The 26234-nt window shown below is 39.3% G+C and overlaps 1 protein-coding gene across 5 annotated transcripts in view; it reads right to left on the reverse strand.

Moving 5' to 3' along the window:
• Positions 1-17417: 17417 nt before the first annotated feature.
• Enox1 (ecto-NOX disulfide-thiol exchanger 1) overlaps positions 17418-26234 on the reverse strand; it is a 533584-nt gene continuing 524767 nt past the window's right edge. For all 5 annotated transcript variants that reach the window (XM_076872046.1, XM_076872045.1, XM_076872047.1 and 2 more), the window contains one exon: positions 17418-18350. In XM_076872046.1, the coding sequence (XP_076728161.1) occupies positions 18219-18350 (132 nt within the window). In that variant the 3' untranslated portion in view covers positions 17418-18218. The remainder of the gene's footprint in view (positions 18351-26234) is intronic.

The raw sequence follows: 26234 nt of genomic DNA on the forward strand, positions 1-26234 counted from the left end.
CTCAACCTCACACCTCTGAGTGGTGTGTAGTCTTGGAGTATCTCTCAGCTTCTAGGAAATTCTCCTTTCTGGTGTCTTTCAAGAGAGGCTGGCCATATCCCTCACAGTCCTATTGCAAAGGGCAGAGCTGTAGTACCAGCTGCTTCAACAACAGTGTCCTAGATATGAGGAGCCCCTCAGACAGGGACTGTGGGGGACAGGCATTTGAGTCTTCCTGGGAGGTGGTCAGAGAGCATTGTCTGCATGCCCATGAGGACTGCTACTGTCTCTGAGTGTTAAGCCAGATGACTAAGGTACAATCACGTCTCATTAAGTAATGACTCAATGCTGTCTGTATTGGGAAGAGATACTTTTATTATACAAACACACACACTCACACACACACACACACACACACACACACACACACACACTCACACACCCTTCATTCCAGTGATAGACCTTTTTTCATGTTGTCAGTAAAAGGACAACGGAACAGGCAGACCAGTAGAGGGCGCACCACGGAAGCGCTCAGACAATGGCACTTACAGGTCAGATCTAGTTTTCTTTGGCTGATGGTCACATTTACTCAGCTGTGATCTCTTTTTGTGATTGACTCACAGTAGCTGAAAAAAAGGTACCAGAGGTGCCTCCAAAGTGCCAAGGAAAGTATCACACTGGAGGGTTTTTATCAAAGCCAGTTGCCTTCCAGGAAATGGTTGACAACACAGAGCCAGGCTGTTAGGAACTGGTGAATCCTTTGGCATAATGAAAGGAGGATATTGTAAAGCTCATCACAGCCTGGGAGGACCGACCAATAATTTTACAAAATGAGAAGAAATAATGACTGGAGCTTGTCAGGCTTTGGGGATTTGATGAGGAGAGTCGTCATCTCTTTAAGGATCGTGTAGTAGTGACAGGGCACATCACCCTTTCTCCGGGGCTCTCATTTTGCGGCTCTCTTCCCCCACCCCCAGGCTATTTCACAAGGCCATCGCCAGAAGGAGAGCCCTGCTCTTGCCTCTGTCCTCACACAGCTGGCACTCGCTGACATTTTCTCTGCCAACGTGAAGAACAAATGGGGCCGAATCTGTTCTCTGGTTCCACAGTGAGTGTCGCCATGAGTTCAAATACGGTTTCCCTTTTGGGGACTTGGCAGCTAGCCAGAGCCTCCTGCCTGGGATTGACAGGAGCGGGGAAGCTTGGGGAGGCTGCCCAGGTCATTGTCCTTGTCCCCCTTGATCTTTCCCTTTAAGCGGCAGACTCAGTCACTGGTGTCATCAATCTAACGTGTTACATAAACAGTAAATTCATTTTAAGAACCTGCTGCTGAGCGGCCATCTGTCTCCATTTTTGTCAATCTGCTGTTTTAACACTGCTGCTGTACTGTGAGGTTGTCTTTCACGAAAAGACTCCTTGATCTGAAGGCGAATGTGTCCAACATGGAGACAAGAGCTACGGGCTAGCTGACAGCATTTCCACCCACTAGCCTTTCATCACTGGAGCCTGGAATTTAAATCTTGTTTTTGACCCAAGGTGATGATATTGATGGTTTCTATATTTTGCTGTGCTTGATTTATATACTCTGAGATTACAGAGTGTTCCAATGTCCTGATTTATCACTTATTGGGTATAAAGAGGGCAGAGAAGTGTTATTACCACTTAAGTATTCCTGGTTGGATAAACTGAGGCAGAGTCAGTAATGTTCAAGGACAGCAAGTGAGGAGGAGAACTGGAAATGGGTCTTGGGGCTCTGGTCTCTCTCCTGAACAATTGTGTTATCTCCCTTTATCTCTCCCTCCCTTTCTCTCTTTTTTTTTTAAAACTACATAAGCATTTCACAGAATCTCTAAACATAGGCATTTTGCTCCCAGGGGCTAGTCTGAACACAGCAAAAGGAATTGGAACCAGCTCTAGGCTGAGTTGTGAAGAGAAGCTGGCGCCTGAACCCCGAGCCAGTTTTTAATATGTAACATCCTATGATGTGTTCTCCTTGTGGTGTGTGGCACTTCTTTCCACTAGGCATTTTTATTAGGAGGAAAACATATTAAACAAAACCAACAAAACCTCAACAACATAAAATCCTCTGAAAGCAAGCCGAGGATGCAGACAGCAGGGGAGAGAGGGTAGGCAGTGGAAATACTCCCGTGTGAAGGAGTCAGGGACATTCTGCTCAGTCCCTGCATGCTTAGGGTCTGGATGGAACCATTTGCAAGAGCCTGGAGTGTGTTTTCCTGTGCCTTTGGAGATCTTGAAAGCCACGTTGGATGGCTGAAGAAGGGTCAAGGTGGGAAGCAGTTTTCAGAGCCCTTCAAAATTCCATAGTGACCATGATTGTAGCCTGTCTTGTCTGTTAACATGGAAACTTCCTAAGATGAGTCAGCTCCAGTCTGCAAGTGTGGGTATCAAGGAGAATGCCGCCCTGTTGTGTCCATTCCTGGAGCATCCTGGGTCATCACCATCTGTACAGCACCTCTCCATCTTCTTCCAGGAAAGTGCTCAACTTGGAATATTCTCTCTAGTCTCTGTACTCTTCCTCCTCTATGTGGCTTTTCCATTGCTTTGTTCTTGTATTAGATACCTTGAGCAGAGCACCTCTTTCTCATTGGGACTGAAAGAATGATCTTCCCTTTGAGTAATATTTCCACCTATTCTTGTTCCTTGGGGTGATGACTAATTTTATGTATCAACTTGGCTAGGCTGTAGTGCCAAGTTGTTTGGTCAAACACTGGTCTAGATGATGCTGTGAAGATACTTTTCATTAAAAAAAAATTTTTTTATAGTATTGAGGATTGAAACCAGGGATGCTCTGCCACTGAGATACAACCATAACCCTTTCTATATTTTACTGTGAAATAAATTCTAAGTTGCCTAGTCTGATCTTGAACTTGGGATCCTCTTGCCTCAGCCTCCCAAGTAGCTAGGAACACAGGTGTGTACCACTGTGCCTGGTGTGTTGTGAAGGTATTTCTAAGATATGATCAAGGTTTAAAGCAGACTTTGAATACAGTAGATTACCCTCCATAATGTGGATGGAGGGTAATCTACTGTTGATTACTGTTGTAGGACTTAAGGGTAAAGACAGGTTTCTTTTTACCCCCACATTTTTTTATTGGTGCATTATAGTTGTACATTATTGTTGTACATATTAGTATATTCATACAATATAACCAAATTTGGCTAATTTGGTTAGCAGCACTTAACCTTTCTTTCTCCTCCCACCCCCTTATTTCTTTCCTCAAGTCTATTGATCTTTTGATTTTCATGAGCTATGCCCTCTACCTTTATTTTCCCTTTTACCTCGCTAGATTCCACATATGAGAGAAAGCGCATGACCTTTAACTTTCTGAGTTTGGCTAATTTCACTTAACAGAATGAATTCAAGTTCTGTCCATTTTCCTAAAAATTACATAATTTCATTCTTTATGGCTGAATAAAACTCTATTTTGTATATATACTACATTTTCTTTATCCATTCATCCATGGATGGACACCTAGGTTTGGTTCCACAGTTTGGCTATCGTGAATTGTGCGGCTATGAACGTGGGTATGCATGTGTCACTGCAGTAGATGACATTAATAACAAGGAGTGGTATAGCTGGGTCATATCGTGGTTCCATACCTAGTCTTTTGAGAATCTCCATGCTGATTTCCATAGTGGTTATACTAATGTACAATTTCACCAACAATGTAAAAGTGTTCCCTTTTTCTCCACATCCTCTCCATATTTATTATTATTTGTATTATTGATGACTGTCATTCTGACTGCTGGGAGATGGAATCTCAGTGTAGTTTTGATTTGCATTTTTCCCTAATTGATAATGATGTTGAACCTTTTTAATGTATTTGTTGGCTATTTGTATTTCTTCATTTGAGAAGTGTTTGTTTAATTCATTTGCTCATTTATTAATTGTGTTATTTTGGTTTTTTTGGTAGTAAGTTTTTTGAGTTCTTTATATATTGTAGATATTAATGCTGTATCAGAAGAGTAGCTAGCAAAGATTTCATCCCATTCTGTAGGTTTTTCTCTTCACATTTATAATTATTTCTTTGCTGCGCAGAAGATTTTTAATTAGATGCCAATCATTTATTACCTCTTGGCATTATTTCCTGAGCTTTAGGGAGTCCTATTGAGAAAGTCGTTGCCTGTGCCTTTATGTTGGAGTGTTGATCCTTCGTTTTCTTCCAGGAGTTGCATAGTTTCTGGTCCAATTCCTAGGTCTTTGATCCATTTTGAGTTTTTTTTTTCTTTTTTTTTGTGCAGGATGACAGATAGGGTCTAGTCTTATTTTTCTACTTATGGGTAACTGGTTTTCTCAGCATCATTTATTAAAAAGGCCTAAAGCCAAGTTTCTTAATTTTGCCTGAAGACTGCAACATAGAGATTCTGCCCGAGTTTCCAGCTTGCGGGCTTGCTCAGATTCAAGACCGCAACCAACATCAGCTCATACCTGAACTTTGAGCCTACTGGTCTGCCCCACAGGTTTTGGTCTTGTAAGCCCCTGTAATTACTTGATCCATGCCTTAAATATCTGTCATCTATCTAATAAATATTCATTTAACTGTCCATCCTTATCTATATATACAAACACACTATTGGTTCTTTTTCTCTAGAAAATGCTGACTTACATACTTATTAATTCTAAACTTTATTCTCTCCTCTCCAAAGGACTGGAAGGTAATTAAAGCATTCTGGAGCTGCCCTAGCCATGTCTCTTACTAGCTGTGTGATCTTGATCAAGTTGCAAACATCTCTGTGCCTCTTTTTACTCAACTGTTAGATAGGAATGAAGAGTATTTGATACTTGGTGGTTAAGAGGGTTCAATGAGAATGTGCCTGCAACACAGTAAACAGACTATTTTGGTATGGTAAACATATAATAATGTCCATGTGTGTACTATTATGTGAGAAGAGTTGGGAAGAACTTGGGATGCCCTTCCCAGTTCCTGAATCTTGGTTCCCAGTTTTTCTGAAGCTCTGTTCTGTGGTGGTAAAGGAAAGCACGTGGGCACCTGCAAACCCACCTTCTTCCATCTCACTGCTTCATGGTTTAACGTAAATGCATCTTTTCAAGAGTCAGGACTTCTAAGACTCTGAGTTTGACCTAGTTCCATAGAGGTAGAGGTCTTGGGAAATGTGTTTGGGTGGAACAAGCAAGACTTGTGGATAGGGAACCATGTCAGACCACTGGTTTCTTCTCTTATTTTGTTTCTGAGTAGTTCATGAACGATGGTCTTAAAAAACTTGGCAATGTGTTCTTTATTGGAAGCCTAATGAAGAGCTATAAAACCTGGTGAGGAGAGCAGAAAAAGGTGTTGGTGGTTGGGGGCAAGAGGAAACAGAAGAATAGCTCTTAAAGGAAGGCTGTAATCTGAAGAGCCACTGAGAACTCCCAGATGCACACCAGGGCAGGGGCTTGGAGGAAGCTGGAATCTATTTTACAACAAAATAATTCTTTTCTTTCTCTGATACCTTTAAGCAGTTCTTAGGTAGTGGAGGTATTTTGCGCCCCCCCCCATGGGACTTTTGGCAATGTCTGGGTTTTTTTGTTTGTTTAATGATCACATTGGAGTAAGGAGTACTGTTGTCATCGAGTGGGCATTTAGAACTGCAAAACCTCCTACAAGGCACAAGGCGCACCATAGTAAAGTCTCCAGCTCAAAATGCCAACAATGCTGAGCAAAGATGAGGCACCTGCTCTAGGGTCCTCCCTACACTCAGGAAGGGTACACATCCTGGGCACGAGTAGGCTGGTGGCAAGAAAAGTACAGGAGTTACTGGTTCTTGTAGGAGAACAGGAGGCCCAAATGTGTTTCTGATGTTTCCTTCAAGGTACCCAATTTCCTTGAGTGCTCCATGTGGTGCTGAGACTGCTACCTCGCCAAAACTACATACTAGATCAGTGATTTGGAAATGATTTTGAAACCAATTCACTTCCTTGCTTTGACATAATGGTGATGCAAAGCCTAGACAGATCCTGGTGACTCAGTGGCTTTGTCCCTGCTATTCAGCCTCTGGTGCTCTGTGGTTTTCTCCTCAGTTTGAGTGCAAGGTCAGAGTGGTTAAGGGCTAGGGGTTCTCACTTGACTGAGCCTCTCACCTTCCTTAACAAAGCCCAGGTTCTCCAGAAGGGACTGTTTCCTGGAGGAAAGTTGCCTCCTACCTAGCTCAAGGTAGGCCAACAGGCTGACCACCCAGGGGTTGGCGGGGAGCACAGGAAGAAGCAAATCATCTTGGTGATGAATTTTCTAAAATTAGAGTCCACAGTGGCGGCATTGTATTTCCTTAGAATATTAATACAGCCCTCCTGAAAGGCACCCCCAGGATTTCACTGAAAAATTAGAAAGGGTAAGGGAAGAGTCTCGGCCTGAAGGGTATTTTGAATATCTTAAGTGATGATTGAAATAAACAGATTAAAAAATAAATTTGTTCAGGACCAGATTTATGACAAGGCAGTAAGTTTTAGGTCATTTTAATCATGGCAGACGGGAAGCCTCAGAGAGTTCCTGTGTCCTGTAGATCTGTTCATTAAAATATTTCCCAGCGTCTTTGAGCTGCAAGGAAACATAAGGAATGGTGTTTCTACTTCTCTAAGATGTCGTGAGCTGCTCAAGATCACTTAGGGCTAAGCCAGGACCCAAACCACTTTCCCAACTACCAGACTGTCAGTGCATTGCTCTGCTGCCATCTGGTAGGGTGTCAGGCAGCCCGCCACTGATAGGGAGGGAGATAGCAACGTGGCAGTGTTTGGATGAGAGACAGCATCTCCGCTTTGCCTCTCTCTTTCTTTGTGGCTTGCTTAGTTTCTCTGACACTTGGTTTTTCTCATCTGGAGCTTGAGAAAATAATTACTTTTTGTGGCTTATTTATCTGTGCCATGAAAGCTGCTAGGTTTCTTGCAGCTCCTTGTTGCAATGTAATTATTACAAGTTTTCATAACTTAGACTGGTGTTTCTCAGACTGTGATTTAGGGAACACTTGTTCTCAAGATGTGCTCACAATTTTCTATAATTAATGTGTTTCATGGTTAAGCAAGTGCAGGAGACACCAATTAAACCCAGGTACACAGATACAGGAGTACTTGGAGCCTTTAAAAAGTTAATGGGTACTGTGTACTGTGGCTCATCAGAAGATGTAAGCAGTATTTTACATATTTGTATCATTTTTTTTAAAGGAACCTCTGAGGATGTCTTGCAGGATAATAGTTTCCATGGAACATGGTCTGGAGATTTGGATAGGCCGACGTTAGTGATAGGTCCACGTTTCTGGGCTCAAACGTGGGGCTTTTAGCAAATGTGAGCCAGCACAGGCTTGGGGAAGCCTTCAGGCTTGAGGCTTGTGATCTTGCTGCTCTGTATAATCATGAGTCTTCATCATGGTGTTCTCTTGCAGCTTCGTCATAACCATGAGTATTTGCTAGGGTGATGTGGGATGCAATACCTAATGCAAAACACTGCCCCTCCTCCCAAGATCCTTAAAGTTCTCATCTAATCACAGCATCAGGTTCAAGGGCCAGGATCTTGGGATGTAAAGCAGATTCTAATGTGGTTCCCAAGATGCTGTTCCTTTGAGAGCAACTGTCTTGGCTGAGGTCATTAGAGATCAGCTTGACTGAAGAAATATGTGTCCCAGCCAAAAGCCAACTGACCTAGAGAACAGGCAAGCAAGCTCACTAAGAACAGGAGGAATCCCCAACTTAAATCACTGACTTATGGATCCATGAGCCAAAAAAGACTGGTTGTCTTAAGCCACTTTTTTTGGAGTGGGTGGCTTGGCTTAGCACCATTATGTGTGGCGATAGAAAACTAATAAGGAAACTGGAATGGAAACTGGTAGAAAATTGGAATGTCTACATGCTAGTTCTGACCGTTCAGTTTATTGCCTGGAGCAAAATATGCTGTCCCCTCCTCCCAAGATCCTGGAAGTTCTCATCCAATCATAGCATTAGGTTCAAGGGCCAGATGAGAAACAATTTACTTTGCCAGCCAAGCAGTCCTGGTCCCTCAACAGTCCTTCAGAATTTGCTTACAAACTGGCTAGTTATATCTCTAACCTTTCTCTTTCTAGTAGAATCTTATTAACATGTAGCCATGTGGTTCTCTGGATGCAGATCCTGTGAGTTGAGGATGTGTGAATGAAAAAGCAGCCTATTTGACCCCCAGACATAATAGGGTAATAAAGAACAAAATAACTGTGGTCAAAAATCCACTCAAAAAGAGAAAGAATGGAAAGTACCCAAGAGGCAGTGGTTCATAGCAGTTCTGAAGTCTAGCTGTGAAAAATGTTGCCAGGATCTCCTATTTCAGTTCTTGATTAAGCCTCAGTTCTGAAATTGACTCCCCAGGCCATTATTTTCTATGAATCTGTGCTGTCCCATCTGGGGTAGCTTCACTTTTCTTCCCTCCTTGGCTACTTCTGTGTGTTTTTATACAACTTTCTTAGCCTGCTTCCTGACTGTGGAAATTTGTGACCTAGAGATTTTTTCTTGCCTTTTGAACAATCTCAGTTTTCTTTTGGTATAAACTGGTGATCCTTCTGCCAATATATTACCCTGAAAACTTCGGTGAATTTCTTATAAATTTGATGAACCAAAAGCAACACCACTATTCTTTCAGAGATAGATGGCTCTCAAGACCTAATTGCTATTATTTAGGCAAATGAGGTATTGTGGGATAATGCTCTTAAGACTCTTAGTGACCTTTTTCTCTAGATCAGAGGGCTTGCTAGGCTCTGTTTTCTTTCTTTCAGAAGTCTTAATAGAAGGTTGTAAAGACAAGTATTTGGTTAGATCCTTGCCCCAGGATATATTTTACTTTGAGACTCTTTAGTTGGAGAGGCTAAAGATGAAAAACAATTTACTTTGCCAACCAAGCAGTCCTGATCCTTCCAAAGTTCCTCAAAATTTGCTGAAACACTGGCCAGTTATTTCTCCAACTTTTTTCTTTCTAGTACAATTATATCAACATGTAGCTTATAAAAACCATGGGCATTTTCAACATTCTGCCTGCAAATGTTATCTCGCAAATCCTTGTGTTCTTTAGGTACTTTTTCTGTCTTTGAAATTACCAAAGTTTTATGCCACTGCATAACCCATGTTGTCACTTTTCCCTCCTCCTGTGGTAATTGCCTCACTTTTCTATCCTTTGCTCCGTCTGCAAGCCAATACCACTTTTGTTTTTATTATTGTTGTTATAGCAGCACCTCGATTCTAAACAATTTCTTTTTTTAATATTTATTTTTTAGTTTTAGGTGGACACAATATCTTTATTTTACATTTTTGTGGTGCTGAGGATCAAACCCAACACCTCGTGCATGCTAGGCGAGCACTCTACCGCTGAGCCACGACCCCAGCCCCTCTAAACAATTTCTATGTCAGTTACCTGTTGCAAAAAAGTCACTCTAAAACTCAGTGACCTAAATTCAGAAGCTCACAAGTCCACCCAGATCAACCACTGAAACTGAGTTGACCTTTTTGTCTCTGAGGTAATCTCTTGCAGGATCAACTGGTCTTCAGCTGGTCTAGTGTGGTCTTGATTGAAGCTGCTTGACTTAGCTGCATGAATATGTTCTCAAAGCTGTGTCAGGGTGCAGAGTGTACAAATCTAATCATGTGAAAAGGAAGCAGAAATCCTAAGGTGCTTCTTAAGCTTCTGTTACCATCTCATTGGCCAGATCTGGGCTAACGACCAAGTTGGGAGTGAGACGAGACTACAAAGTTATAGAGCAACTGTGTGACTGAGGATAGGACATCAAAGGGGGCTCAGAAGTGATATGTGTGTTACCTCCATCTACCAGAGGAATTGTTTACATAGAGTGTTAAGATTTCCTATGTAAGAAACTTGTTTCCCAACTCCTGGAACAGGGCTCACCCGTGTCTTCAGGGGTTAGCTGTCTTAGTTTGTTGATTTCTGCTTTCTTCACAAGTTTGTTTGGAATAGCTTCAATATATCTACATTTCCTGTCACAATGATCTTTTCAAGGTAAAATTCCACACATGTATAACCTACAGGATTGAGCAGCACTTTCTCTTACTTGCCTAAGTTAAGCTTTCTACCAAGAAGAGTGAGTAGTGTAAATGAAGTTGAGAGATGAGAGGGAAGAAGCTGAGGGGACAAAAGGGATTGTTGAAAGCAAAGGGGTTTGAAAATCAATGGAGCAGTAAATGCGTGTGAATGTGACTACATGTGTGTATGTTTGCATGGCGTGTTCTGTGCACAGTAATGGGTATGTGTGGATGTATATGTATCTTTGTACATGTGTATTAATGATGCTAGGGGAGCTTCTTCCCAGTTTATTAAAAAAATACCACTACATTTGACCAGATAGATCAGTAAGTCAGTTAGATGAGTGCTTGCAGGGAAAAGCCCCATGACAAAAGAAAGAAATAAGTAATGAGTCAAAGGCATCATAAGAACAGAAGGGGGTCCTATGCCCCATCCTACACTATCAGGCTTGAGAATTTCCATTGATGAGCACCTCTTTACCTGTTCTGTCTCTGTACAATTCCTTAGGTCTGGATGCTAGACAAATGTAGAGCAAAACACCCACATTGCCTTTCCATATGTAATACGAAACACAGATGTACATGATAGAGTTTGTCTCTTTAATTCTCTCATCAAAGTGTTCCACCATGATTGGAGGAAGAGGGACCAGGCAGGACAAGATCTCTAGTCTTCTCTCTCTGATAAGGAGCCAAGAGAAGATATCTAATTCCATCTCTTTCAAGAGTGGGACGTGTTCCATTTCTTCTGAAATACTTTATGTTTGAAAAAACATACCAGATTTGTCTTTGCCAAGACTCTCTTCCAAGAGGTCTGGTTTGTGTTAGGAACTTGACTGGTCATTCATCCACATCATGATTCCCTAAAACCTCCCAGGGAGGCTGTGGGGATCTGGGGTTCTTCAGAATTCCTAATTCTAGTTGCACACACCCCACAAAGCTCTCGAGACTGGTGGGAGAGTTCCTGTTTTGTCGTATTTAAGCTTTTGTTGTTTCAGAAAGGAATCGGGAAGCTGATTCCATTTGACACCTTAGTGACCTCTGAGGGGAAATATTTTGCAATTGGCAGGGAGGCCATAAGATTGAGAACTTTTGCTTGAAGAATTCTATAATCTCAGTTGACCTGGCAAGACACAGTCAAGGGATATAATTACAGAATGATTCTATGTGTGATAAGTATTAGCATCATCCCATTTTAGGATTAAGTCTCTAAGAGATTAAATCACATGTCCATTATTACTCAGTTGGGATGATTCCAGAAGAATGCTCTTGAGCACTTCACTTGATTGCCTCTGTGATTTACCCCTTCCAAAGCAAAAGGCTGTATGTTTCACTTACCAGCCTTTGGTCACAGAGCATCAATACAGAGCACTGGACTATAGGTTGGCTCAGCCTAGATTTTGCTGACTTCCTTTATTGATCAGTGTGACAGCATACCAGGCCCCACCCCCATACTGCCTTTTCTTTGGCGTGCATTGGATCAAAGTTCCCTTATCTGCTCAAGGAACAGATGATGAGATGCAAAATCCTACCCAGTTGCTGTTCAACCTTAGGAAGTGACAATTATTTTCACTAAAAATTCATAGCACGTCATACTTGAAACTTGATTTACTGTGATTGCAAGTCATAAAAATGATGCATGATATGTTGATTTGATGTAACAATCGATGTCTGTTTAATAAATGACCCACAAAGGTTTTTATACATTATCTCCCTCTGAAGTCATTTGACTTCCCGGCCCATACTTCACATTCTATCTCAACAAATACTAGAGAAACAAATCCTCACTTATGCATAAACATATTCAAAGGCAAAAGGTTTATTTATTGATGAGAGCCTCAAATTGACCAATTTTTAGCTTTTTCTTCAGAAAAGAAAAATGCTTTCCAAAATGAGATTGCTACCAGATGTAGTGGATTACATAGCACTTGCTCAGATATGAGAAGCAGATGAGATGGAATATTCTGGTTTCTGATTCTGTCCTATTCTTATCTACACATAGCTCTTCTTAAGTGAACTTGACAGTGTTGTGGGCTGATATTATGATAGACTACTTTAGTAAACAAGGAAAAGGGTTCCACTCCTCACAATAGCAAATGAGCTTTATAATAGAAATTCCTTTGTGCAGGGGAAGATATTACAATTTTCAACACACAATAAATATATTTGCTAGACCAAAAAAAATGCATTTCATTACATGCAATGCACTTTCTATTGTATATTAACCACTTTTTTTGCTTTGTATAGTAAAGTACCATTTTCTACTGTAAAATGTCTGCAATTTATTTTTATGAGTCTGTTTTTCCTATGAAGTAGGAACATTGCATTACATATACTGGTACTATTAAATGTACATTATTTAGGAAGTAAAACGTACAGTGCAAACACAGAGCTTCACTGTTTGGGTATCTGCACAGAGTAGGCAACAGTTAAGATTTTGGACCAGAAGAGCTAATTTTATTAACACAATCAGTCAGTAATTACTAGATTTACTGGAGTCCTTTACTTTGATACTCTCAGCAACTATAATAAGTGTGTATGTTCTCTAAAATAATACTATTGTATGCTCTAACCACAGCTATAATTTTTCCTGACAATGTCTCTGCTGGGTTAAAAAAACATAATTAATACTTTATTTAATCTTTGCATACTGTATACCTAGTTGACCATCATTCAAAATGGCAGTTGGCCAGAGCCATAGAGTTCCTTCACAGTGGAATGTATTTGACCCTAATGACTGTTTATTGGAAATATACCAAATAAGGAAATAGGGAGTTGTAACAAAATTCAGGCAGCTCTACCTTTTTTTTGTGATGAGGCACTGGGACGATGTCTGTTAGGAGTTGAGAGAGTCTTTGTAGGTGAGAGAATTACAGTCACCTTGCTCATGTCAGTTTTACACTTGAATATGTTTAATTGACTACTTGTGAGGTTTATGTTTGTCTTAGACTTGTTTTATTCTTGCATTTAGAAACATGATATTGACTGTTTATCAATAGTCAGGATAGAACTATTGATAGCAGGACAGGACTTGCCTACTTTGCTGGGGATGATATAGCTAAAGTATTATTGTTGTTATTATGGTGCTAGGGATTGAACCAAGGGCCTTGTGCATGCCACTGAGCTACATCCTACTCCTAAAGTGTTATTTTTGAAGAAACAATGGCTTCAGTGTGTCTGGGTCATTGTTGGGTGCTTTTCCTATGTTACCTCATTTAATCATCACAATAACTCTGTGAAGTAGGTGCTAATATTCTCCTTGTAAATCTGGAACCATTACCTCGGAGTAGTTCAGTAACATGCAGTAGTTACAAGGTCGGTGAGTGCTGGGGCTGGGACTTCGCCCTAACAGCTTGAACACGTTCCTATACAGGATGAGAAATTCCCAAGCATCTGAGCCCAAGCATGGAAAAAAAATAAGTTAAAAAATTCACATGAAAATGGAAGAGGGATTGGAGGTAGTGGAATCGGGCACAATATTTCTAGTGCCCTAATAATATACAAACATATTCACTATAAACTTTTTAAACTCTAAAATGTTCATGTTTGGTATGCTACACATAAAAGTATGTTTATTCAGCCACTAATGGCAGACTGATGAAAGCTAGATGTGAACCTTTTATCATTTTGATATAAAATGAGCCAAACTGTAAGATTTTAGTACTCTGAAGTCTCTTTATTTTTTCAGTTTATGAGACGAAACTATGAGTATTATGGTAAAAGTGTTCTTATGTTTGGAGGATAAACTATCTTTTATAGTGTCCAACAAATAAACACAATAGCCATTTTTAGAAAAGGTATAAAAATAAATAAATAAATAACCAATCCAAATAAAAACCAACCTCAAAAAAAAATAGCCCCAATTCTTACCATGAATAAAATAAGATGTCATATATATTTCATTTTATGGACTTTCTTTTAATCAGTCTTACTTTCTGTAGTCACTACCAACTTTTTCTACTTTTGTTGTCTTATTTTTACCACCTTCCATGAAACCAAAAAGTTGATGCATATTGGAACAAATTCCTCTAACTTTGGAATGTTGTTTTTGATGTGGTATTTAAGTGTTTTCACACAGATCAATGGCTTTCCCTTTCTTGCAAAAGGTAAAGTCTCCCTAAGCCAACACTTTCTTGTACAATGACATCTTAGCCTGATGAGGAGTAAGTTCTTGGATGAACCTTTAAGACATTATGTCTACTCAGAGGAGGCATAGAAGAACAAATGCTGTCAGATCCCACTTAGGAGATACCTAGAATAGGCAGATTCATGGAGATGCAAAATAGAAGTTACCAGAGGCTGGAGGAGGGGTGGATAGGGGGTTATTGTTTGATAAGTACTGAGTTCTTGTTGGGAATTAAGAAGTTTTGGGTATAGACAGTGGTGATTGATTATATAACATTGTGAATGTATTTCATGTCACTGAATTATAACCTTAGGAACAGTTAAAATAAGTATTATATTTACCATAAGAAGAAAAAAAAGTAAGAATTATGCCAAGATATTACAATTATGGAGCAGAAAGTTCTAGCCTTTCTTCCTGGATGCAGAGCTTGAATATTTTCTGATTCAACTACTTCAGAAATTTCTCTTGCAGTCTTTCCTTTCAGTCATTTGGTTCAATCACTTGATAAATAGTTATTTGGAAGCAATGATACATCATATCATACTCTGAGGGACTGGAGTGATGAGTAAGAGAGGTCTCTTGCCCAGGGCCCTGAGAGAGACAGCCACATTCACAAATGATTAAAATACACTTATAAAGGCTATAGGAGAAACAGTGAACCCTAGTGGGAGCACAGGAGAGGAAAATTGGGAATCGGGGCTCCAGAGGAGAGTTGATAACTGATCTGGGTTTGAAGTCTGAATAGGAATTGGGCCGCTTATTTTGTATTTCAATAAGAGGCAGTTCGTGATCACTCACATTTTCTGCCTTGGATCTGAGATATCGGCAGCCTTTTCAAATATTTTGTGATATTTTCCCCTTGTGTATCTGTAAGCAAAAGGGTTCCTGGGGGCAGAAAAACATCTTAGTGCATTCTCTTTCCTACTTCCTAAGTAATTATGAGTAAAACAACTTTGAAAAGTAATTCAGAGTCAACGGGATGTGCTGGGATCCCTCAAAGAACTTGTGATTAGTAGGGCATGAGGGGAGGGCAGCTGATGGTGCCCTAGGAAGCAGTCAGTGTGGGACCACCCTGCAGAGGTTGCAGAAATGATCTCTGCTGGGGCATGGAGAAGCTCCACGGGGGATGGGACCTCTGTGTTTTCCTATTTAGGGCTGTGATTTGGATTATTTGGACATAGAAAGATGGATAACAGCAGGAGGCAAAATACATGTGCTTTCTTCAGGGAAGCTGTGAAAAAGCAAGTGAAGGGTCCTTCAGGGCTGCAGGGTCTTAGAAACTTCAATATTCCACTCATTTTTGGAACCAAGAGCCCTACTTTGTTATTATTTATATTTAGGAGGGAAAGGCCTCAAGAGTCTTCGCTCCTTGTACCCATGTACAAGGGGTGGTAGAGCAGAAAAGACAGTAAAGGTTGTCATCCAAAGGCCCTGAGTGGGCATTGGGCTCTGGGGTGGGTTGGGAATAGATTGAGCCAGGAAGTGTAACTAGTGAAAAGAATATGTCTTGGAGTCAGCCCTGGGTTCCAATCTTGGACTAAAAAATTATTAGCTTGGACTCAAAAATTACTAAATTAATTAAAACTTCCAAAACCTTATTTTCCTTGTGTATCAAATGGGGATGGATTATTATAGTGTCTTTACAAGAGGGTGACCAAGAGGACTAAAGAGGATGGGTAACAGTCATGCTTAGCTTACAGGCTACCTTAGTGTGAGTACCTCCCCCAGGTGATATTTAAAAGTCCCATCTAAGCCTGAGGGTCTGTAAAATATTTTGAAGATATTTTCCCTCCAAAAATAAGTTATTCGTATAATCAAATTTAAAATATATGACTGATATGTTTCTAGACAAGTAATATAAGTAATTTCAAGTGTAAACAAATATATCACAAAGTGGAGTCTCCTAGTATAGAAGCTAATCTCTAGGAATTAAATATTTTTGGAAGGTGAATTAACCATTTCATTCCTTCAAGTTGCAATTTAGGGCTCAGAACTCAAAACTGTGTTTTAGAAATGTTATCATTTTGGTAGATGGAAACTTAGGGCCTTTCAAGTGGCTTTGTTTATTGAAAGCTCTCAGTGTGAGGGTTTTATTCTGTGCGTTGTGTCTTACCGCTGAAGTAACTCCCAGAAATAGTTGAGAGGGTGAATTCAGGTTCAGAAACATCCAGTTAGAAAGACCCTTCTCTTATGGTACCTTCTCTTATGCCCCTAATAAACTTTGTCATCATTATGAATCCCCTCCCCTTTTTCTTCAGTTTTTCAGGTGAACCTCTTAGTTTTTAAAATTATACAATGACATTATCAACGAATGATCTTTTCTGCTTTGTGACTTTTGCATCCTTGTTTGTGTCTCCTGATGAGAGAAATCTGTCAGGATGGCATGGACAGAAGGTGGAGACGGTGTCCCGTGATTAATATATTGGCATTTAATCTGACTCCCAGCGCACCCCTGTTATGTCTTTCTTGTCACTCAGATCTCACCATAGAGGAATTTTTGGTAAAATGTCCTTTCCCCAGTGAACTCTGAACACATGAGGGAAAGGATCTCTTCTTGATTCATCTCCATGAAATGTTTACATTGATCCCATGTAGATATTTGTGGGAATTATGAATAAATACCTTAAATTTTCAGGGTTCAATAGAAAGTATGTGAGGATAACAATGTCCAACAGGAAATTATGAGTATCTTTTCATATAATTTCAAAGAATATTCACTACTCAGCTGCCTTTCTTAAAAAAAAAAACCCTTCATTTCAATCAGTATCTTGAATACTTATTTTATTATTATTTTTTTTTAATGTGAGAGAGCAAGGGAGAAAATTTAAAGCTGTAACCCTACTTATCATTAAAAGAAACAGGGGAAGCTCAAACTCTGTCTAAACTGTTGATCCATGTATGAATTCCTTAATTCATTTTCTAATTTATATGCTTTCTAGCAAACGAACAAATCAGCCCCAAACTGAATAAATTAACTGGCTACTTTATTATGTGTCCATGAGGGCAAAAAGATAAAATTTATGTTGATTATATTTGCTACATTTTAGCATTTTAAATAGTATCTACTCTAATACTATATAATCTCCTTTGTTGATACTGTCCAAACTACAAGTTTTATATATTCCTATTTGAAATAATGTTTGTCTCCTAATGTCACTCATTTATTTAATGATTTTAAAATAGTAGGATTTTTGCTGGGACTGAGCAATGAGAAAAAAGATTTCTTAAGGAATAAATGAAATACATCAAAGAATAATTTGCCAAGCCAATATGGTAGAAGTCATATTTATTGAAAAAAATTAATATCTTTGCTATAAAATTTGTAACAGGAATATTTACTGAATGTTTATTTTGATGCATAAACCTGAATGTTACATACCAAGTACAAGACAGTAGCACTAGTTTTCCCTTTATTTACATTTTATGAAAATTGTTACGCAGCCCATGTTAAAAGAACTTATGATGGAGAATTGTTACATTAGAAAAATAATATTCTTGATAAAGCATTCTCAAGGAGTCCAATCATCGTTTCTGCCTCTTCAATAAGGCAAAAGTCCCTGGAATAGCATATAACTTAATTTATAAAATACAATAACTGTTCAGACACATATTCAAGTTTTCTTTTGGTATGATTTTTTTTTTCTCACTGCAAAATTACTTTTTTCTTGTTTTTTTTTTGTTTTTTAAACTAAAACAGGAAGATTGACTTTCAGGAAAATGTCATTTAATGATTTCAGCTATACATTACATACACAACTCTGTAGCCTAGCAACCACCATCGATACACCATCATTAACTTTAAATATTTTGCTTGGTGAGCTATTCTCAAATGTAGCCTATTTTAAGATTTTGCCATCATTATGATTGTGGAATCATTGTTTGGTTTTCAGAGGAAACAGATCTGTCACAGTATGAAGCTTTGTTTAGTTTAAGGAACTGGTACACGATTACATTTCCACTCACAAGAGAACGCCACAGATGGAACTCAAGTCAGGCTTTGCTGGCTCGGCACAGGTCCGGTGCTGGACATCCCTGGCCCTCCGGCTCTCACGCTGCACAGCCCTGGCTGCGTTCAGTGGGTTTCAATTCCCGAGATTCCCTGCTCTTCACAGTTAGGTAGTTTTAATTCCTTCAAAGGCACACAACTTCCATCTCTTTTCCAGTGTTGCTCCCACACCCGTGAATTCCTGCTTGAACATGCGTGGCAGCCTCATCAAAAGCATTTCGATTTCGTTGGCAGATATCTATTAGAAAGGAAGAGAAATCACTTGTGGGAAAGAAGTACATCTTAAAGCAGGTGATGGGCTGGGGAGGCCCCCTCCCCTTTCCCAGGGAGACAAATAATGTTGAGTTTTCTGTGGCTGAGCAATGTCCTCCTAGTAGGAGTGTGTGTAAAGCATCTACTGTAATTATCCTGGTTTCTGAGCAGCTTGCTGGGACCGGGCATGAGATGAATGGACAGAAGGTTCTGGGTTTGCTCTTCCTGGCTGCCTTATTGGCAAGGCCAAGCCATGCTCAGATTGCATATTCCTCACCCCGAGGACAGAAATATTCTTTAAGTCAGTGAGGAGCAGTGGGCATTCCTAGTGGATTTCTTCCCATCCAAACTTCTTTCTCAGCTATGAGGTACAGCTACTTGTTACATTTTGTGTGTGTGTGTGTGGGGGGGGTGCTGGGACTTGAACCCAGAGCCTTGTGCAGGCTAGGCAAGTGCTCTACCACTGAGCCATATCCCCAGCCCTGGAGCTGCAACCTAATATCTATCCCACATATCTCCTAGGACTGTTGGGAGAAGGCAGAGAGAATATGGGTCTAGATGCTCCACACAGTACCCACAGGAAAAAAAAGATACTTTTCAAAAGCATATAAACCTTTTAATAATCTGTTATTAACACAGACCAGAAAGCAAGAAGCCTTAAGAATGAAAACTAAACCCCAAACTTACAACAATAAATGTCTTAGATGCAGCCATAAAATCCAGGTAGAATTTTTAGTGCAATTTTTTTCATCTCAGATTTTTTATAGTAATTTTTACACCAACAATTCATTTTATTTTAAAAGAAGAACAAATGAACCATAATCCTTCTGTCCTAATTCAGCTGTTGCTCTTGTGTTCTCTGTGTTTACATCCAATCTGTGTGTGTGCCTGGGGATCTCACGAAGCAAGGTGGCTAATTAGGGGTCTGATATTCTGTTTGAATCCTCTATCTACTATTGTTATGAGCTAAATGACCCTTACAAAGATAATTAGTCCCTTTAAGCCTCAGCAAATGGGACTAACATTTAATAAGGATGTTATGAAAGCTATTGCTCTAGCACAGAGTTGGGCACATAGAAATGCTCCATGAATTAGAGCTATTATTATTTCTCATGGTGTAATCACTGTAGAGATCATTTCAGATGCTACACTTTCCATTTAACAATATTAAGATTAACTTAAAATAGAGACCAAATAGACCAGAAAGTCAAATCAACTATGTTTAATATTCACATGAAAAACATATATTTTCAATATACAAAACTTTAAATAGAGGCAATTCAAACAAAATGGAAATAAACTGTATTTCTAAAATTTTTGTATGAATTATTTTGAAATCTGAATGCATTTGGCCACAAAACCATGTTAGAAGGATTATTAGATTTCCAAGTCAACCCACAGAGGGTTACTGAATGGATTATTAAATGGTTCATGGTGATGTGGAAAAGCAACTCTCCTTTCGATGGGTACCATGCAGATCACTCGGCCCTGAGTTCTCCCTGCAATCTCCCAACAGTCCTGTGAGATATGTAGGCAGATATTAAGGTGCAGCTCCACTTCACAGCCGAGAAAGGTGAGTGAACTACAGAGGGTCGAGCATTTTGTCAATGGCAGAGCTTTGAAAGGAAACAGCTCTGTGTTGGCGCCTGAGTGTTGGTCTGCTTGAAGGACTCAACAATCCCCCCAGGACTGTCAGCAGTTACGGGGGGACAGCAAGGGGTGCATTCTGAATACCAGGCACCTAGGCCACTTATTAAAAGACTAGCTCCTCCGGCCTCTTCTCCAGAGTCTCTGGGAAGCAGTCTGGGATGTAGTCCAAGCTCATCTATTTTTAACAACCACCACTGGGAATTCTGATGACCAGGCACCTTTGGGTTAAGAATGGGGACTTATTCAATCAGTCACCGAGAAGTTTCTCTAGCCAGACTGTTCTCAAAACACTTGCTTTTGTTCTCACCACACTCTAATGAGACAGGGAATCATTCACAAATGCAGAAGCAGAGCCTAAAGAGCTTAGATGACCTGTGCAGAGTAACCAAGGCCCTATGTGTGGGGCCGGAAGCAGGTCCAGGCAGCGTCTTAATCACAGATGCCAACCTCCACGGGACTAGAACTGTGCAGAGAGGACCAGGAGGGGGTTCTCAGTCACGCCTCTGTGCTCAGGGTGAATATCAGCAGGGAGGGGCTGTGCACGGGAGGGCAGGGCTCTTCTGTGGTGAGTACTATTAGAGTGATATCTACCCAGTCAGCAGCAGAAACCTGAAAGCTCCTGACTCAATTAGCTCATGTACACTTATATGCTGATGCTTGGGCACACATACTTGAGCCATTCAGCCAAACAGCAAGTCAATCCTGGGGAACCTTGGCTGGCATATACTGAAATACAGCTAGATCTTGTTTACCATGGTACATTTTGACTTGAGCCCAGACTTCAGCCACAAAGGAAGCAGAAAGGTAGCCTCCACCACCAACGCACTGTGGGTCAGGCACAGGGTATGATATGTGTACAACATTTTATGAGAGAAGGATTATGCGACCTTATCTCATAAGCAAGCTCATTAGACGAGCAAAGGCACCTCTCATTTGCTGGAAGAAAGAAGTACAGTTGCAGAAGATTTGGATCCTAGTTCTGGAATGACCATTAATCATCTTCCAGTTAAATAACCTCTTTGGACCTGTTTTCTCATTTGCAAGAAAACCCACTGAACACCCTAAGGAGTCAGACGGCACGTTGGCCACTGATGTACTAGCACCTGTCTTAGGGAGAGACATTCAAAATATACTTGTACACTAGGCTTGGCAAAGATCTTCAAATGAGAAAACTTGATAGGTCTTTCGTAATTCTATTTTTTTCCTGTACTTCAAAACAAGTGGCGAACAACACTTAGGGAGTACCTACTATGTGCCATGTACTGTTCCGAATCCTTTTCCTATATAAAGTCATTCAATAAAAAAATTACACATAAAGCCTATTTTACAGATGGTGAAACTGAGGTACAGAAAGATTAAGTAAGGTGCCCAAGTCACACAGCTAGGAAGTAGTGAAACTGGTATTTGAAATCCTCATGATTACTTCATTTGGATAGCAATTAGACATACCGCAGATTTGGACAACGCTAGAAATTAGTATTATGGAAACTAATGTCCTCAAATGTACTTAACTGTATGTTTCTGTTGATAGTATAACAGCCTGATTCTGCCATAAAGATGTAAATATTGTGGACAGAGATGTGTCATAATTATGGAAAATACCACTTCAAATGAAAAACTAAGATATCCAGTTAATAAGGCTCTCAGCTTAAGTCTAAACAATTTCCTTAAATGTGCTTATAATGCATGCCAGGAGAAAGGTATAGGAGAAAATGCTTTTAGATTAGTTTAATTTTTTTTTTGTTTTAGTCTTTAGTTTTTAGTCTTTTATAATTTTAAGTCTTTCCCCTATTCTACAAAATACACTTCTTCATTTTCATCCTATAACCAAATAATTTTTGCTTTACAAATATCTGCATCTATCCCTTTCCTTCCTATAAGTACATTCTTGATCTTGAGAACTGAGGGAATCAAAGAGTCATCACAAAGCACGCAGGCCTCAAGGGCTGAGCTCTGAGTGCAACTGACCCATTCCTCATCTTGTGCAGGATTTGCTTAGAGTCACTTGCAAGGTCAAGGGTTCTCCCTAAGCTCTTGTTTTCATCAGCGGGATACAGGAAAAGGCTGGGTCTTCCACCCTGGTGAATGGAGGGACCAGAACTTGGAGCAGGGCTTCTGCTGCTGAATCCAGCTCTGCTCTCAGAGGAAAGGATTTCCCTTCCATAGCTCCTATGAGGAGTCACATATGAGTGGCCAGAGTAGCCTGGGTGGCACTGGGATTGGGTCAGACAGGTGCTGTGGCTGCGGTCTTGCTCCCTATACCCAGGGAAGACTGCCATAGCCTGATGCCTTTTCTACCCTCTTAACTCAGTTAGCTTTTGTTCCAAGAAATTGGTGGCCCATATATTTTTTTTAATCCTAGATATTGTTCTTGGATTCTCTCAGTTGTTTAAAAATTTCTAATTTATTTCCTTAAAAATATTTTTCAATTATAGTGTTTTATGCAGATTAATCCCACAAATTTAATGGGGTTCAATGGAGCATTGTCACGTAATGATATCGTACTTTGAATTTGTCTACCCAACTTTCTACCCTCTCTTCCACTTTGCTCACTTCCTTTGGATATATGTATCCAGGTGTGAGCGGAATAGTCATATGGTAATTCTATTTCTTTTCTTTTTTTTTTTTTTGAGCTGGGACAAGTTTATTTTCAAAACACATATCTTGTAATGGTATATCATTACCACAGCTATGCCAGTTATAAGAAGGAAGGTGGGTGATCATTAAGCATTCTGTAGTATATGGAAATCTTGAGCTTCTTTATTCTGAAGCTTATGTTATTTAATGACTCTCTCAGTTATATTTCATGGCACAGTAAAAATTTCAATAATTAGGCAAAAGTGATGCAAAGAAAATGAGGCATTTCAACCCCCAAAGGAATTTTAGTGGTTTAAGGAAAGACGGACAATAAAAAGTCTTTTTGAAGCTGGAGTTACTCATTCCTGAATAATATATTCTCATAAAAATGTTATATCTGCTGTTTATACAAAGGGAGACGCAAGAACTTGGTGAGTTAGACACAGCCTTGAGACTGATATTTAGCCCTTCTTGGAATACTAGGAATCCAATAATAATTTTTCTTTCTTTTTTTTTTTTTTTTTTAAGTACCAAAAAATACTGCCTCATGCAGCTATACTTGAGAGGATACTTAGGAATTCCATCATTGTTCTTCAAAAGCAGCCCACTTCTAATTTTTAACAACAGGTTTTCCCATAGGGCACATGTGGAGCTTGTGTTCCTAGGCCATGTCTCTGACCTACATAATCAGGCTCGGAGATGGGGTCCAGGGACCTGCTCTTCAGAGATGTTTCCCAGTTTTCTTCTCTTTTCTGCAGAATCCCAAGAAAATGGGCTAGAGGCCTAGGGCATGGTAGTAGAAACCCGAGAGCAGACTTGGTACCTCCGTGGAACTTGAGTGGGCCATAGGAGGATTGACAGTGTGGCTTCAGGAATCATAGGCCACAGTTCTAACCCTGTGCCAGGCATCATTCCAGGAGCTCTCCATCTTTTACCTAATTCATCTTCACAGCAACCCCAGGAAGTAGGTGTTACCAGCATCCCTTTTTACAGCAAAGAAACACATACAGCATGCATAAAAAGCTTGCCAAAGGTCCCGTATTTAGTGAGTCTACTCAGTATTTTGCTATGGTTGTAGTTCAAATCCTGTGACTTAAATTATTGTACAAGCCTGGTGAATTGTCTTCTGTAAAATATATTTGTTCCTCCTCCCAAAGGATCAACTGTTTCCCTACTATTTTTCTAGAAATATCTTGTATATTTTAAATTTAAATGAAAATAATGAAATGGGATCTAAATACCACTGGAATTTAATAAATGCATTTTGACTTATATTTATTTATTTTTTAATTTGTTCTAATTAGTTATACATGACAGTTCTATTTTTAGGATTCTTTTTATTTTTCCTGGTACTGAGATGGAACCTGGGGGTACTTTACCACTGAGCTACATCCTAGCCCTTTTTCTTGAGGCAGGGTCTTGCTAAGTTGCTGAGGCTGGTCTCAAATTTGTGATCATCCTGTCTCAGCTTCCCAGGTGCTGAGATTATAGGTATGAATCACTACATCTGGCCCTGTTTTTAGTTTTGAGGAAACTCCATACTGTTCTCCATAGTGACTGTGTTAATTTACATTCCCCCAAACAGCATATGAAAACTACTCCTTTCCCACATCCTCACCAGCTTTTGTTAATTATTTGTTTTTTGGATAATAGCCATTCTAACTGGGGTGGCGCAATATTTCAATGTAGTTTTGGCTTGCATTTCCCTGACGGCTAAAGATGTCAAGTTTTTTTTTTTTTTTTTTTCATGTGTATTTGAACATTTGTACTACTTCTTTTAAGAAGTTTCTATTCAGATCATTTGCCTATATTTTTTGATTGGATTACATGTTCTTAACTTTTTGAGTTTTTAAAAAATATATTATGGATATTAGTCCTCTGTCAGATGAATAGCTGGAATAAATTTTCTCTCAATTCTATAGGTTTCCCCTTTACTCTGTTGTCTCCTTTGCTATGGGGAAGTTTTTAAATTTGATCCAATCTCATTTGTCAATTTTTGCTCTTATTTCTGGAACTATCAGAGTCCTATTCACAAAATCATTGCCTTCATGTGGCAATATCTTGCAGTGTTTATGTGTCCCTAGTTAGTTAAAAGCTTTAGGTCTAATATTAGGGTCTTTGATCCATTTTGATCCAGCCCTATTTTGTATTTTATTTAAAGACAGGGTCTCACTGAGTTGCCTAGCGCCTCACAGTTGCTGAGGCTGGCTTTGAACTCATGATCCTCCTGCCTTACCCTTCTGAGCTGCTGGGATTACAGGTGTGTGCTACCGTGCCTGTCGAGTTTTTTATACAGGGTGAGAAGGATTGAGTTTCAATGTGAAATTCAGTCTTTCCAGCACCAGTCCTTGTGTTTTTGGACATTTGGATTAGTTGGCTCTAGATGTGCAGATCTAATTCTGGGTCCTTTATTCTGTTCCATTGGTCTACTTGTATGTTTTTATGCCTTACCATACTTTTCTGTTACTATGGCTCATAGTGTATTTTGAAATCAGGTATTGTGATACCACTACCATTGCTCTTTTTGCTGAGGATTGCTTTGGCTATTCAGGGTCTTTTGGGTCTCCATGTAAATTTTATTATTTTTTCAGTTACATGAAAAATGACCAATATTTTGATGGAGACTGCATGCATTCTACAGATTCTTTGGCTAGTATGCTCACTGTAACAATATTCTTCTAATCTATGAACATGGGAGATCTTTTTGTATTTTTGTGTCTTCTTCAGTGTTTTATAATTTTCATTGAGAGGTCTTTCATTTTCTTTAGGTTTATTCCTAGGATTTGTTTTCTTTGGAGGGGGAGGGGGGCATCTACAATGAATGGGATTGTTTTCCTGATTTCTTTCTCAATGAGTTCATTATTGGTACATGGAGAAGCTACTCATTTCTAAATGCTGGTTTTTGTATCCTGAAACTTTTTTCAGTTCTAAGAATCTTTTTATGGAGTCTTAAGTTGTTTTTTTTTTAATATAGATTAATTTTTTTAAAATATAGAATTATTTTTTTTAAAAAAATATAGAATTATATATAAACAGGATAATTTGACTTCTTCCTTTCCTATTTGGATTTCTTTTCTTTCTTTCTTTTGCCTACTTGTTCTGGCTAAACTTTCAAGTTCTATATTGAATACGACCAGTGAGAGTGGACACCATTGTGGTGTTCTTGATTTCAGAGGAATGCTTCCAGTTTTTCCCTATGTAGTATGATGTTGGCTGTGGGTTTGCCATATATAATTTTATTATGTTGAGATATGATCCTTCTATACTTAGTTTATTCAAGGATTTTATTGTGAAGGGATGTTGAATTTTGTCAAAAGATTTCTGTTAAAAGATTCTGCCTGTATTGAGATGATAGAATTTAGTATTAAAAAAATCACACTATTTATGTGCTGTATTAATTGACTGGCATATGTTGAATCATCCTTGAATAACTGGAATGAGATCAACTTGATCATGGTATACGATCTTTTAGTGTGCTATTGAATTCAATTTGCAAGCATTATGTTGAGGATTTTTGTAACTATATTCTTCAAGGATAGTGGCCTATAGTTTTTTTGGTAGCCTTATTGTATTTTTTAAAAAAAATATATATATATATATATTTTTTAGTTGTAGATGGACAAAATACCTTTATTTTATTTTC

The sequence above is a fragment of the Callospermophilus lateralis genome, chromosome 12, assembly GCF_048772815.1.
Source record: "Callospermophilus lateralis isolate mCalLat2 chromosome 12, mCalLat2.hap1, whole genome shotgun sequence".
Lineage (NCBI taxonomy): Eukaryota > Metazoa > Chordata > Mammalia > Rodentia > Sciuridae > Callospermophilus > Callospermophilus lateralis.